General features: G+C 46.8%; 1 protein-coding gene across 1 annotated transcript in view; it reads right to left on the minus strand.

The window, feature by feature from the left end:
- Positions 1-10443, minus strand: part of KLHDC4 (kelch domain containing 4) — a gene marked incomplete at both ends in the record, with an annotated part of 28503 nt that extends 18060 nt beyond the window's left edge. Inside the window, 5 exons of the mRNA XM_082005939.1 lie at positions 3389-3525; positions 6623-6721; positions 7703-7781; positions 8794-8885; positions 10345-10443. Of these exons, the coding sequence (XP_081862065.1) occupies positions 3389-3525; positions 6623-6721; positions 7703-7781; positions 8794-8885; positions 10345-10443 (506 nt within the window). The remainder of the gene's footprint in view (positions 1-3388; positions 3526-6622; positions 6722-7702; positions 7782-8793; positions 8886-10344) is intronic.
- Positions 10444-12780: the final 2337 nt, after the last annotated feature.

Here is a 12780-nt window from a genome sequence, read left to right on the forward strand (position 1 = left end):
GGACACATGGAATTATTGCTTGGCCTGCTATGTAAAGGCTTGCTGTACCAGGACTTGTGCCCCACCATGACCCAAAAAACCTACACAATCTGCCCCCTCCATTTAGTCTCCCAAACATGCTCACTCCTCCAATACCACTAGCCTCCAAGCTGACCCCTCGCTGTCACCAGTCATCCCAGCTGGTTAATGGCAATCCAAAATAAGCAAGTGCTTGACTTCAGATAGACATGAGAAACCTATGTGAAAAAACGACAGCAGCAATGGGGTTCCCTGGCAAGAAAAGCAAAATGCTGAAGGAAGTGAAATGCAGCACGTGTTACGATCATAGTTATAAAAGAATTAGGAAAAAAATCCCTTGTACAATTCAACAATCATTTCTGCCCTTTCTTCTTCCCCTTTCCAAGCAGACTGTAATCAAGGTGCCATATGGAAATGCAAAGAAGCAGCAGAAACTTGATTTTCACACTCAGTCAGGTTAACATTAAAACAAAGACATCCCTTCCCAGTCTCCTCTGCCAGATGCCTCATTAATGCAGCTCTTGGAGCTCTGCCCAAGGGTGGAGAGGAGATGCACTTTGTTTTATTCGAACACTGGGACCAAGGCACAGGCGTTTTCAAAATTCCAGCAAGGCTGAAAGACAGACATCCACCCAAACACATCAGGAAGCTCAAATGGAGTAGATCCTGCATGGGGGAGGGAGAGAGAAAGAAAAGATCATCTCTCCAGGGTACTTCCACCCATATAATTTATGATGCTCACTTAGAAAATGTCTATCCTTTTATCTATTAAGAAACAATGAAGTATCAATGACTCCAAATGCATCCTCCCACTGTGGAATGGCAGCCAAAGTGACATGTGACAACCAACACCAGGGGATGGAGTATAGCTCTGGGCGACTTGAAGTGTGGTACTAGAACTTGCTCCCTAGGAGCAACTAGGGACCCACCTTGCCAATCTGTCTCTCTCCTCACTAACGGCAACAACCCATCACAACAAAAACCTCTTGCCATGCTTGTAGTCCTCTTAGGGCCTGGGACTGCTGGGGGCATCCTGCAACTTGCAGCACATGCAAACTTCATGCTCAGGTCCAGCGAGGGAACAGGTGCTTTTGCAGTGTAAGTTACACTCAGCATCCCCAAGGCTGGTCTCCCACATGGGGTTAGATGTGGGACGAGCAGAGCCTCATAACCACCTTGTTTCCTCCTTCCAGGCAGGTCAGGTACTGCAGCATTTGTTTTGAGAGTGGAAAACCCTAAATCAGCTCTACAGCAACGCATCTGCAAACCCACAAGAGAACAATTTGTGCCATCAGTGGTGGAGCTAATGAAGCCTCATCCGGATTCTCCAATGGCTCACAAAAAACAATCTCCCGCCCTCACTCTCCCTGCAGCTGGGTATTAACACTGCTCTCCGGTGAGGATTTTTTCAACCGAGAGTTTGGTTGAAATGTCAACCCTTTCTCTCAGCAGGGATTCTGTGGCGAGCATCACTTCCTCCCCCCTGCCCGCTTACGTGAAACCGGTAGGTACATAACGCATCTGAGTTCATCCCCTTTACTTGGCTGAGATTGAGCAAGGGATTCAGAAGTTATTCTGGGGGAGCTGGGAAGGGTACAGTCACAGTCATTACGTCAGCTTCTGCCTAACAACAACAGGCAGATCAGCCTGCACATAGACAGGTCTTTTTAATCTTTGCACCTCCTAAAGAGCCCTCCATCATTTTGGAGGGTTCCTCTTACCCCTGCTTCTCAAAGACAAGCAGGGCTCACTAGAGTAAACCTGGCTTCCTGTAACATGACAAATTACAGCTGTTACTAGATTAACACTGCCAGGTCTGGAGCCAAGAACCACACTGATGGACAGGAACCAGCCGCTCACCAATTAAACAGTTTTCTCTCAGCCTCCCAGAGCAACTCAAAAGGATGATCCCCGGATTCTCGCAGCGCAGTCGGCTGCGGGGATCCTGTGCTGTGAAGCACCCTTCTAACCCAGCCTGTTTTGGACTCCTTGGGATTTTGGCACTTTGGCTCTATATGTCCCCCTGCACCTTCCATGCCAGAGTCCCTTCAGTGCTACATTAACCTCAGTAAAATTAAACCTCCAGATTTCCCCCTTGTCAGGCAATATCAATGCTCTTATTTTACAGGGAGGAGGGAGAAAAGGCAGACAGGCATGATGACTCAATGTGTGGCCCCAGGCGTGTGCCAAGGCAGAACCAAGGTATCCATCTCTGCACAGCTCAGTCCTAAACCACCCTCTCAATTATTGTGCAAGAGACAGAGACAACAGGCACTCGCACTCTGTACATGAGGCAAAAAAACTGATCAACCTAGGCAGATTTAGGGTTTCCCACCTGAAGGAAGGACATAGAGCTCATAACCAGGAGATCAACAGGTCAAACAGCAAATGAGCAAATGTCCCAAAGCTGCTGCTTTCCCCAGTGCCACCTCAAGGGTCAGCTGCATGGCAGTTTCAGCCCACACAAAGCTGTGCTGACTAATCCCACAGTCAAGACAACCCCAAAGTCCAAGAGAAAGTCTATATCAAAGTCAGGCCCAAAGCCACATCTCCTGCCTCTCAGACCACTGGATGACCCACCAGACCTCTTCTCTCATGCAAATACAAACATGAGCAGCAAAACTAAGAAGTCAAAGGTTAAGGAAACATTAGCAGGGGACTTTAGGCCAGATCTACAGAAGATATTTAGGCATCTTAACTCCTGTCAAAAACTACCAGAGCTTTTGGCACCTGTTTACTTTGACAGGTCTGAATTATTGGCTTGTTTATCCCAAGGAATCTTGAAGCAGCAAATGCCAGTTATCAGGAATTAAGTTGGCTCTGTGGATAGATACAAGCTGTCTTCTCAAGCAATGGTAAAATTGGGCGAGATCCTTGTACTGGTCTTGTACAGCTCATGTAGGAGAAGCCCAGGCAGACAGAGCAACAAGTACTGTTTTGAAGTTGGACATCTACACCCACCATGGCTGGGACGACAGAGTGCTGTTCATGATACCCCTTCCTTCAGTTAAGTAACACCCAAGCACACCCATGCTTCAAAAATCACATAGTAAATAAAATAGCTTTGGCCTTAGTAGACTTGGAACACATCTCTCATTTCTACTACTTTCTGGGGGCTGTCCTCTCCACCATTTCTAGATTGGGCATCTCTGTACTCAAGGTAGAGACGAGCAGACAACTGGGAAATCACAGCACTATACCAGCAATCAAACTCAGATCATGCTGGCACACTCCCTCATGAGGTGAGCATCACTGACTTCAGAACACGTCACAGAATCATAGACTACCAGGTTGGAAGGAACCTCAAGGATCACCTGGTCCAACCTTTCTTGGCAAAAGCACTGTCTAGACAAGATGGTCCATTACTTACTTGATCTGCTCCCAGGTCTTGGTAGCCAAATGCAGGACCCAGAGATCCTTGTAATGATAGAACTGTTCCCCGTTGGGAGATGCAAACTCCCCGCCAAATACCCACAGCTGCCCGCCGGCTGTGGGCACCACTGCCGCCTGCCAGGAGAAGAAGGAAGAGCTGGATCAGACCAGGGTTCAAAAACCAGAGACAGAACTTTATCAGTGAAGTGTGCAACTGCCTCCAAATACCAGAGAGCAGACAAGTGGCAGCGGCGGCTGCTGCTGCCTTGCTTGACAACAGCAGCTCTCTAGGGCTGAAGCAAGGGGAATTTTAAACACGAGTTATTCATTGTTTAGCACACGTTCCCTACAGCAAAGGAAAGTCGGCCAAGGAGCTGGGCTCTTCCCACATCCTAGCATCTTGAGTTCCAGTTCTACAAATTCAAGGCTCCCAAGGAAGCATCTTGGGATTTAGTTTAACAACAATTGTTCAAATCTCTCTGTTCACCAAAAGGAAACCTCTCCACAGATAAGGCTTGGCAACATTCCACCCATCCTTTAGTCACAAAAATAGCATCCTGCAGAAGACATACTGGGGCCGATGAACTCTGAGCCACGCAAGGAACACGGGCACTTCCTGCCTCCAAGACACATCTAGCATCCCAGCACCCAGCAGGCAGAGTAATGCAGGGAAAAGTCTTTTGGCAAAGGCAATTAACAGTGCACAATTGGCCTTTGCAGTTTTTGTAGATTATAAAACGACAAACAGTAAAGAAGCCAAGCTGCAGCACAAGTCCAAACCTGACGCTTCCCAAGATCTGAAAAGCATTACTGCTCCCTCTGAATACAAAAAAACCCCACAAAAAACCACACCCAACCAAAAAAACCCCAAACACAGAAGGAAATGTGCAGCATTTGGACAAGAGGAGATTGTTACTGCTTTGCTTAGGGCACGCAGCAGAGAGGATCAAAGGGGTTTGTTCTTTCTGCACAGAGAAAGCACTGTTGTGATGCAAGCTGACAGTTAAAAGCAGGGAGAAAAGAGCAAGACTCTACTTCATTAAAATTATCTAGGTAAGGACTAAGGAAAAAGGAAGGAAATCCAAGGAGGAAACGACATGACTGTGCAAATTTCTTCCTTGACTGGGACCTCTTGGGTTATTTACATTAATTGTTCCACAAGTGTTTTTTTCCAGGGTACCCATCACAGATCAACATTGGGATAATGATCTCTTTCTTCAGAAGGGCTTCGTTACCTGCCTGTCTTTCCCAGCAAACAGCAGAGAAGATTTTTAGCATCAGACATATGACCATACCCTCATGTAAACCAGCCTATACATGCAATGATTAAACATCTTGAGAAAATATAGGGTGTGTTTGCAAGCAGGACTTGTGGAAACATGAAGTTACCCAAACAAAGGGGATACGTACCCGATTTTCATGGGTATCTAGTGCTTAAAAGATTAAGGGGAAGGTACATACAGCAGCCTGCTGGCACTTGCATGTGACCTTTTGAAGAGCTGGCTCGAAATTCATTACATAGCCAAGCTTTTTCCTTAAAGAACTGACAACACCCATCGATATTCACCTATTCTCACTACAGCTCTGTTGAGCTGATGTAATGAAGCCACTGAAACTCCAACAGAGGATCGCAAGTCAGAGACCAGAGATGACACATAAGACTGAAAAAATGCACTTACAAACCCACAGACACGCTTCTGTTTACCTTTGAGCTAATGCAGAATATGCGTTAAAAATAAAGTCACAGGGAAGACAACAAACCCACCAACTGATGAGGCTGAACTGTCTCCTGTGTGACTATAATTAATTAATCAGACAGAAACCTTATTGTTGAAGCAGGACTCCTCAGATAGGTTTCTCATTTTATTTCTGTTATAATCCAGTTGCGGCTCCCTGACGCAGTGCCTGCCTGCTCAGTTCAGAGTCAGCTGCGAGACAGCCACCTGCTGGCTACCAACACCCAAACAAGCACCTCAACTCCACACTCACCAAGCAACTTTTCACCTAGAGAAACGAGTGTTTGAATTCATGGTCTCCTTGTGGAATTTGACCTCTGAAATCAAGTTCCATTTTAAGCACCACTAGGTAGCTGAAAAGTCAAGTCAGAACCTTTCAATTCAAGAAAGGACAGACAACTCAGAGCAAAACTGGCATTTAGGTGTAGCATAAGAAGGATATATGAATCTAACCAGGGTACTGGATCTTACCAGGGAGCTCTAAGAGCTTTGGCCATGGGTAGGAACGTAACATTCGCATCCTGCATGGCAGCTTTTGAAATGTACCAGTCACCCAGCCACTTGCTGCAAAAGGCAAGATAATCTATCAGACAGCTGGTGAGGGCCAGAGACCTGCAAAAAATACAAGTCTTTGGTCCAGTTTCTAATGTGCAGGTGTTCACATAAAGTAAATAAACCCAAATCCTTCATCGTCACAACCAGCCAGTGACCTTAATGACACAGGCATCAGAGAAGTGAATTCTAGGGGAGTGTCATGATATCCCACAGAAAATTTAGACAACTTTGTCTATTGCCTTTGCAGACAAAAAAAAAAACCCAGCCCATCTGCCAAAGGAAAAAAAAAAAAAAACAAAAAACCCCGCAACCCAAAGGCAGGACACACACAGTCAGTGCTAGGGGTCCATTGTGTTGTACAGTTGGGACACTTGGCAAAGCCCAACTGCTACATGCTAGCAGGGATACGCTACAGTAATTGGTCTTTCACACTGCTGGAGCGGCAGTATCTGTAATGCCCATGGATGTAGGCCTGTGGGCATTAACGAAATAATCATGCACAGCAACTCTGCCACTCATAGCACTTTGGTCAGATTCAAAGTTATACCCTGACCATCATTTTGAAAATTCAGTGCCGTCCTGGGATTATGGATGGTTGAGCTGGTCCCTATATAATGCAGCAAAGAGAGTTCATCTTCAAAAGAAGAGTCTCCACCACAAGTCCTGCTTGAGTCCTGTTGACCAAACAGATACAACCCCAATCTTTATTCTACACTTAACAATTCCAGAGGCTACCCAGTGATCAGAAAGCACAAGCACCTTGGACAGGCTTGGACAGACCCCCTCAGCAGAAGAGGTGAAGTGACACCACAGGCAGCCCATTACGAGGAGAATGAAAAGGGCCCAGAAACCCTTGGCTGGAGGGCAGAAATCAACTCCCATCCGTCTTTAGCACAGCGTTAGAACAATTCCAACTGCTGCTCTGGCACACAATACTTTACCTGGTGAGCACATCGCCTTGGTGGTGGGTTGGGGATCTCTACTTTAGACCAGCTGTTCTTCCGGATGTTGTAAAGATACAGTTCATTATACAGGTACGTCTGTTAGAGAGGAAGAGAAAATACACATCACCACGGCTCTCCATTGGACAGGGTCAGTCTGTCCAAGCACAGGACCTGAGGTCTCCTCAGGTTATTTGTGAGTTTGGGGGAGAAGGAGCACAGCACTAGCTTTGCAAAGCAAAAGCTCACCTGCCTCATCAGGCAGGGAAGGAGGGCAACAACCCGTCTGCTAGACTGGGAGTCAGCAACTTTTTCAGTGATCCACTGGACTGGACTGTTCTTTCACAAACACTTTGTTAAGCCGCTTGAGATATGAGGACTTAAGAAGGTGGAGCTTAACACAGATGTGCAGGTTAATGTTGCCCAAACTGCTGCTCAACTCCAGAGACAGAAACAGCTTAAGGTAATGAAGCAAAGAGAATTAGTTTAGCACATCACATTGGTGATCCTAAGGCAACCAAACATCTTAGGGCAAAAATCATTGACAGGCTTGAGTTTTCAAGCTACAGTATATACAACTTCTTGGGTTCGTAAAGACCAGTTTGCCTCCAGAAGCACCAGAAACACTTGCAACTTGCAGAAATCCAGTAACAGGAGTGCCCACTTGCAAATATTTGCTACTGTACACATCTCCAAGGCAGGCAATACCTTGACAGCAACAAAACTGCAGAAGTACCTTGTTTTGAAAGGTGGAAGATAAGAGATTCTTCAATAGTTATCAAAAAGGGTCAGATATGTCTACAACTAAGTCTGAAGAAATTATGAAGCCCTGAAATATTGATGCTGAGACAATCACTCTGACTCCTTAATGGGTTCTAGCATGTCTCCTTCCTGCCAACTGTTCAGGCATGAGACAGTATCACAGCAGAATTAAAAGGCTATTTTGCTCTCATTCAGGGGCAGATACATATTTTATGACTGCTGCCTTGAATTTCACTTTAAATGAGACTCATGCAAATTACAGTACAAGGCAGGGAGAGGGTAGAATAAACGAGAAAAAAAAATGGAAGTATACATTACTTTTTGGCCATTGAAATATTCACCTCCAAAAAGGATCAATTCGTCTTTCTCAGGGTGAGCAGAGAGGGAGCCGTTCAGCCTGCAAAAGAAAGAGGGATGGAGAAAACAGTAGATGTGTAAGAGTATTGTAAAACTCAGAAGCTTGCAGCCTTTAACTCAGCTAGCACTAGCACTTCTGCCCTCTAGCCACAAAGGTCTCTCCATCATCTGCCAAATTACTAGGCTGTGATATTCATACCAGGGCTAAAAACTTCTCAAAGAAATTAACTTCTTGAAAACTTCCAGCAAGATTAATTTGACACTGTCCGAAATCTTCTCCTATTTTAGGAGCACACGTTACACTGTCATTTAACATGCCTTTTGACGTGAGCTCTTGAATTTTAATGCTGGTGTGTCAAGAACAAAAATTAGTTTTATGAGGGCACATAAATATGGGTAGAACTGGGCTGTCGCCTATCATCTTATCTGCGTCATTATTCTGCAGTCACCACTGGTCATTGTTAATCTACATACCACCAAAGCGTTCTGCACCATGCAGAGACAGATCCCTGCCACTCCCAAGGAGGAACCAACTGACCACTGTAACACCCCTGTGAGATTAACAGTATTGTACTGACCTGTCCCAGTATGCAGAGAGGAAACCAGGTATCACAGAGAAAGACATTTGCTTAACAAGCCACAGGAAACAGAAATACAGAACCTAGAAGTATGTGGACACCAAGCTACACTTGATAAAGCGTCTTGATCTCATGACACATCCTTTTGCTTCTTAAGTCTGCTCAGCTTTCTAGTCCAAATCCAAAACTTCCTCTTAACTTTTATTTTTCCTCAAAGCCCTGTAATCTAACCCTTCTTTGCCTCCTTTGTGCTGATGGGATGATTAAAAAGTGGACTTTAAGGCCAAAAAAAAGCTTTTGGTCCTTTTTTTAACCAGGGATTCAATATACCAGCTTATTTTATAACTCAAGTTACCAGCTATGCCAGATATTATGCCTTCCACTCTCAGGAAATAACTTTACATATATAAATTTCATTAAAAGCACCATCAACCGCTGCGTAATTGATAGCTAAAGTCTCATTTAATCTCTTACCTGGGTGAGGGGGGTGGGCAAGATGACTCAATTACTTGGGTCTTTTTAGCATCTAAACTCTGGAATTCTGCTATCAGAGCTTCAAGATCCTCCTGAAAATAAGCCAGACATGAGTTCCTTGACATGCACAGAGCCACCCGCACACCACATGAAACCAGCACTCACCCTCAGGATTTCCCTTGTTAAAAAAAAAAAAAAAAAAAAAATCTGTCTGCTTAGCTTCCCTGCATTCAACTACAAGAAATGGATACCGAGTACTTCCACATATGCTTTAAAGATTGGTCTGCCCTAAAACACTACCAAGTCACTCAGAAGAGTCCTAAAAGGGTAGTATGCATTTAGTGCACACCTGCTATTCCTGCAGCAGAAACACCACACAAATCAGCAAGTAAATGCAAATCATTTAAGCCCTAGCAGAAGTGATGATATGCTACAATCCAGCTAGTCCTCTTCTTTGTCTGCAATGGAAAAACATCTAAATGGAACTGGAAACTCTCTTCTGTTCCCAGCTCATACTATAGCTGGAGAGAAGGACTGCACACATTTTTACTCCCTTTCAACTTCTGTCAATTAAAAATAAAATCTGCCTCCAAACTGCAGATACACTGCAGTTGCAAGAGCAGAAGCAAGATTGCAGCTAGGAAGAGTTTCTGATCCATGCTCTCTCCTACAACCGCCATTGCTCACCACCTCCCTTCAATTAATCTTCTGAAGGTGTGGTCAAAGCAGGGATTTCAAAAATCTAGGGATGTTGCCTCTGCAGCATGGCATCAGCTCTCCCTGCATCCAGTATACATGTACTGGCACGTTCCATGTCTTAAGTTTTGCATTATGCTGTTAACAACTACTTTTCGACTGCAGAAAAGCAGCTGTTTTGAGGCCTAAATACAAGCACCTGCTCTAGGAGTGAGAGAAACAAACATTTTCATTTGCTTTTAAGGACAGAAGAAAAGGATGGGGAAGATGGAAGGAAAAAAGGACCGTTAAACTGCATTTTCTTGTCCTCCTTTTACATCTTCTCGCACATGCTGCACCCAGCTTGTCAGCGGTATGGCAAAAGGCTTCCTTCTATCAATTTTCATTTCACCCTTTATCCTCTTTTCCCCTTTTCCGAGTGCCCTCACACAGGTGCTGAGGGCTCCACAGCCCTTAGCCACACACCGCATGCATGAGTGGGAGCACTGCTTTTTCACCAGGACTGCCCTAACACTAACCCTGAAAGATTCACGAGATGTGCGCTGACCTCAAAATCCCTCTGCCTGCACATCTTGCACCCGGCTGATGATGTGCGGGCACCAACGGGACTTAACCAAGTCAAGAGCCGCTTGCGTTTGGGTAAATTCCTTCACTTTCAAATTGAAATACCCATGCCCCCAACCCACTCCTCCGACCTCCTCGTGCCTCCACCGCCACCGACGGCTTTCCCTTCAGACTCCGTTTTAAAAAACGCCCCGAGACCCACTGCGGGCCCAAGGAAACGCCACAACGCCCCAAGGGAGGCCCAGGCCTCGCGGGCCAGGGCTACCGGAGCCCCCCACTCCCGCCCCTCACCTCCTCCTTCTTGGCTCTGCGGGACACCTTCCTCTCCATCTTCGCGGCCGTCTTCTCGGCCCCCTTCCCCTTCTTCTCCCGCTTCCCCTTCTTCCCCATGGCTGAAAGGCCGGGCTAGGCCGCGCGGGGAGCACCGTGCTCTCCCCGCCGCGCTTGCCGCCCCGGGCGCACGGCTGGGCGGGCAGCGGCGCCCGCTCCGGCCCAGCGCTTCCAGGCCGCGGCCCGCCTCCTGCCGGAGCGGCGCGGCCGCGGGGGCCCTCTGCAGGCCCGGCGGACCCGGCGCCGCCGGCATCAGCCTGCTGCCTTTCCTCCCGCGCCTCCCCAGCTCCGGGCCGGGGCTGGGGGAGTGCTGCGAGCCGGGGCCGCCCTGGCCCAGCCTTATGAGCCCCACCGGGCTGGGGAGAAGTCTTAACGCGGCTCCATACACCGCCTGTCACCCGCCTGCAGAGAGTCCAGACCTCCCTTTTGACTCACGGGCCCATTTAGTCCTGCCCTGAGGAGTCCGCTGAGCCCACAAAATGGCCCCCTCCCCTCACACAAAATGGTCCCTCCCAGGGAAGCGAAGGGCCTAGGTGTTGCCTGAAGGCGGAAGCCAGGCTTGGAGGGAGACCTTGCGCAGAAATAAAAACGAACAGCGGGTTGAAAACCTTGGGCGCTGGGGTCGGCACAAGTGTTTTCATTTTCAGACACAAAGTTTTGGAAATGGGTTTTACCCAGGCTGGTCTCAGAGACCTGAGGCGTTGGAGAGCGGAAGGAAACAGCCAGCACTGTGAGGCGATGCTGGACAGCTGCTTCTTTGCCTTGATGGTGGGGAAGGAATAACGACGATTTAGCTTTTTGCATGGTATTTCACATGGATGCTGAGCCCAGGTAAAATTTCTGGGAAAAAGACAACTTTGAACACTTAACCAACGTGTACACTGTAAATAGGAATTCAAATACATCTTTGAGCTCTGAGTTTCTTTTCATTCCCGTGCGCTTCAAAATTGCTTTTGTGGTTGTTTCTTACTCCTGAGGAAGGAGTACAATCACTATATTTTTCACTGAATGCTCACAAAACCCTGCATTGCCTGGAAGCAGGGTGGTTTTCATCACTGTCCAACCCACCACTTCTCGCAAAACTAGCGAGGATATCCATTGAAGGTGCAGCTCAATGCCCACCAAGTTAACCCAAACATCCAGTACATGCTATGGAAGTTGCAGGACAGATCCTATGCTTTGAACGTCCGCCTACACTTGAACCTCAGATCTTGGAAAACAGCCCTGAAGCACAAAGGGAAGAGCTTGGGAAATATTTTGAGGTTGCAGACAACATACATCCTGACCAGTGTTTTGATTGTCCGATCGTTCTGAAAACATTGCGGTTACAACTAAAGCTGCAGCGTGTCAATGTTCATGTGCAGGAAGCAAACAGAAAGCTACAGAGAGACGAGGTCAAGTGAATGGGGCAATTTCTCAGCCAACATAAGATGCACGAGCTCTGCTGAGTTCCCTGGCGCTACATGCAGACTAGGAAGTCTCCCTGCTGCTTCTTGGTCTTTAACCTCAAAAAGACACTGGTGTGTGGAAACACATCCCCTCCTGATGTCTACAGGAGTTTGGTCACCAAATCCTCTGGGTCCAGAGCTTCTTCTAACTCTTTTTAGGGGGACTTTTAAATTAAAAAGGCTGCATCTTTGTGAAACCCACTCAGGACCTCTTGACGTCTTCACCAGGCATCAATTTACCGGGGGAGCAAGGAGTCTTTCACCTCCTGCACACGCCGCTCCACCTGCTCCCATTTGCATTGGCCTTTTGGGTGCTGCATCATTCGTGGTTATTTCCATAACTGACTGTACAGAGATCCTCAGCTCTGTGAGCTCAAATTGCATTCTAAAAACTTTATTTTCCATATTTCTGAGTGTAGTTTCAGATGTTCGGGGTCATTTGGAGCTAGCCACCACATGGGAAACCGCGTGGGGTAGAACATTCTTGGTATGAGTTCTCTGATCTCTTGAAGTATATGGTCTAGTTTCTCACGGCTTATGTGAAAAAAAGAGGATGAAAGGAAAAAGAATACTTTGCACTGCACTTTGAAAATAAAAGCACAATATAAGCATGAAACAGGGCATGAACTTCTCAGGGATAAATATACCCCTGCTCCACCATGGTGAGAAATCCTGCTGTAGCAATGATGGTAACTCTTAAGAGATGCGTCTTCCTTGAATGGATCCGATGGACACCTTCACTGTACAGATGAGACTAAAGATTGCGACATGAGAGCACCAATGCCCCAAAACATGAATTTAAGACTCCAAAACTGACTTAGGTGAGCTCTTTTCACAAGCTTCCCGTCCCCCTGAATGGGAAAGGCCACTCCACGTTCCCCCACGGCACTCACAGATGTACTCCTACACATTCACACAAACATCTTCACCCAGCTGGCAGACAGATGTG

Source organism: Phaethon aethereus (genome assembly GCF_964289735.1).
Source record: "Phaethon aethereus genome assembly, chromosome: 13".
Classification (NCBI taxonomy): Eukaryota; Metazoa; Chordata; class Aves; order Phaethontiformes; family Phaethontidae; genus Phaethon; species Phaethon aethereus.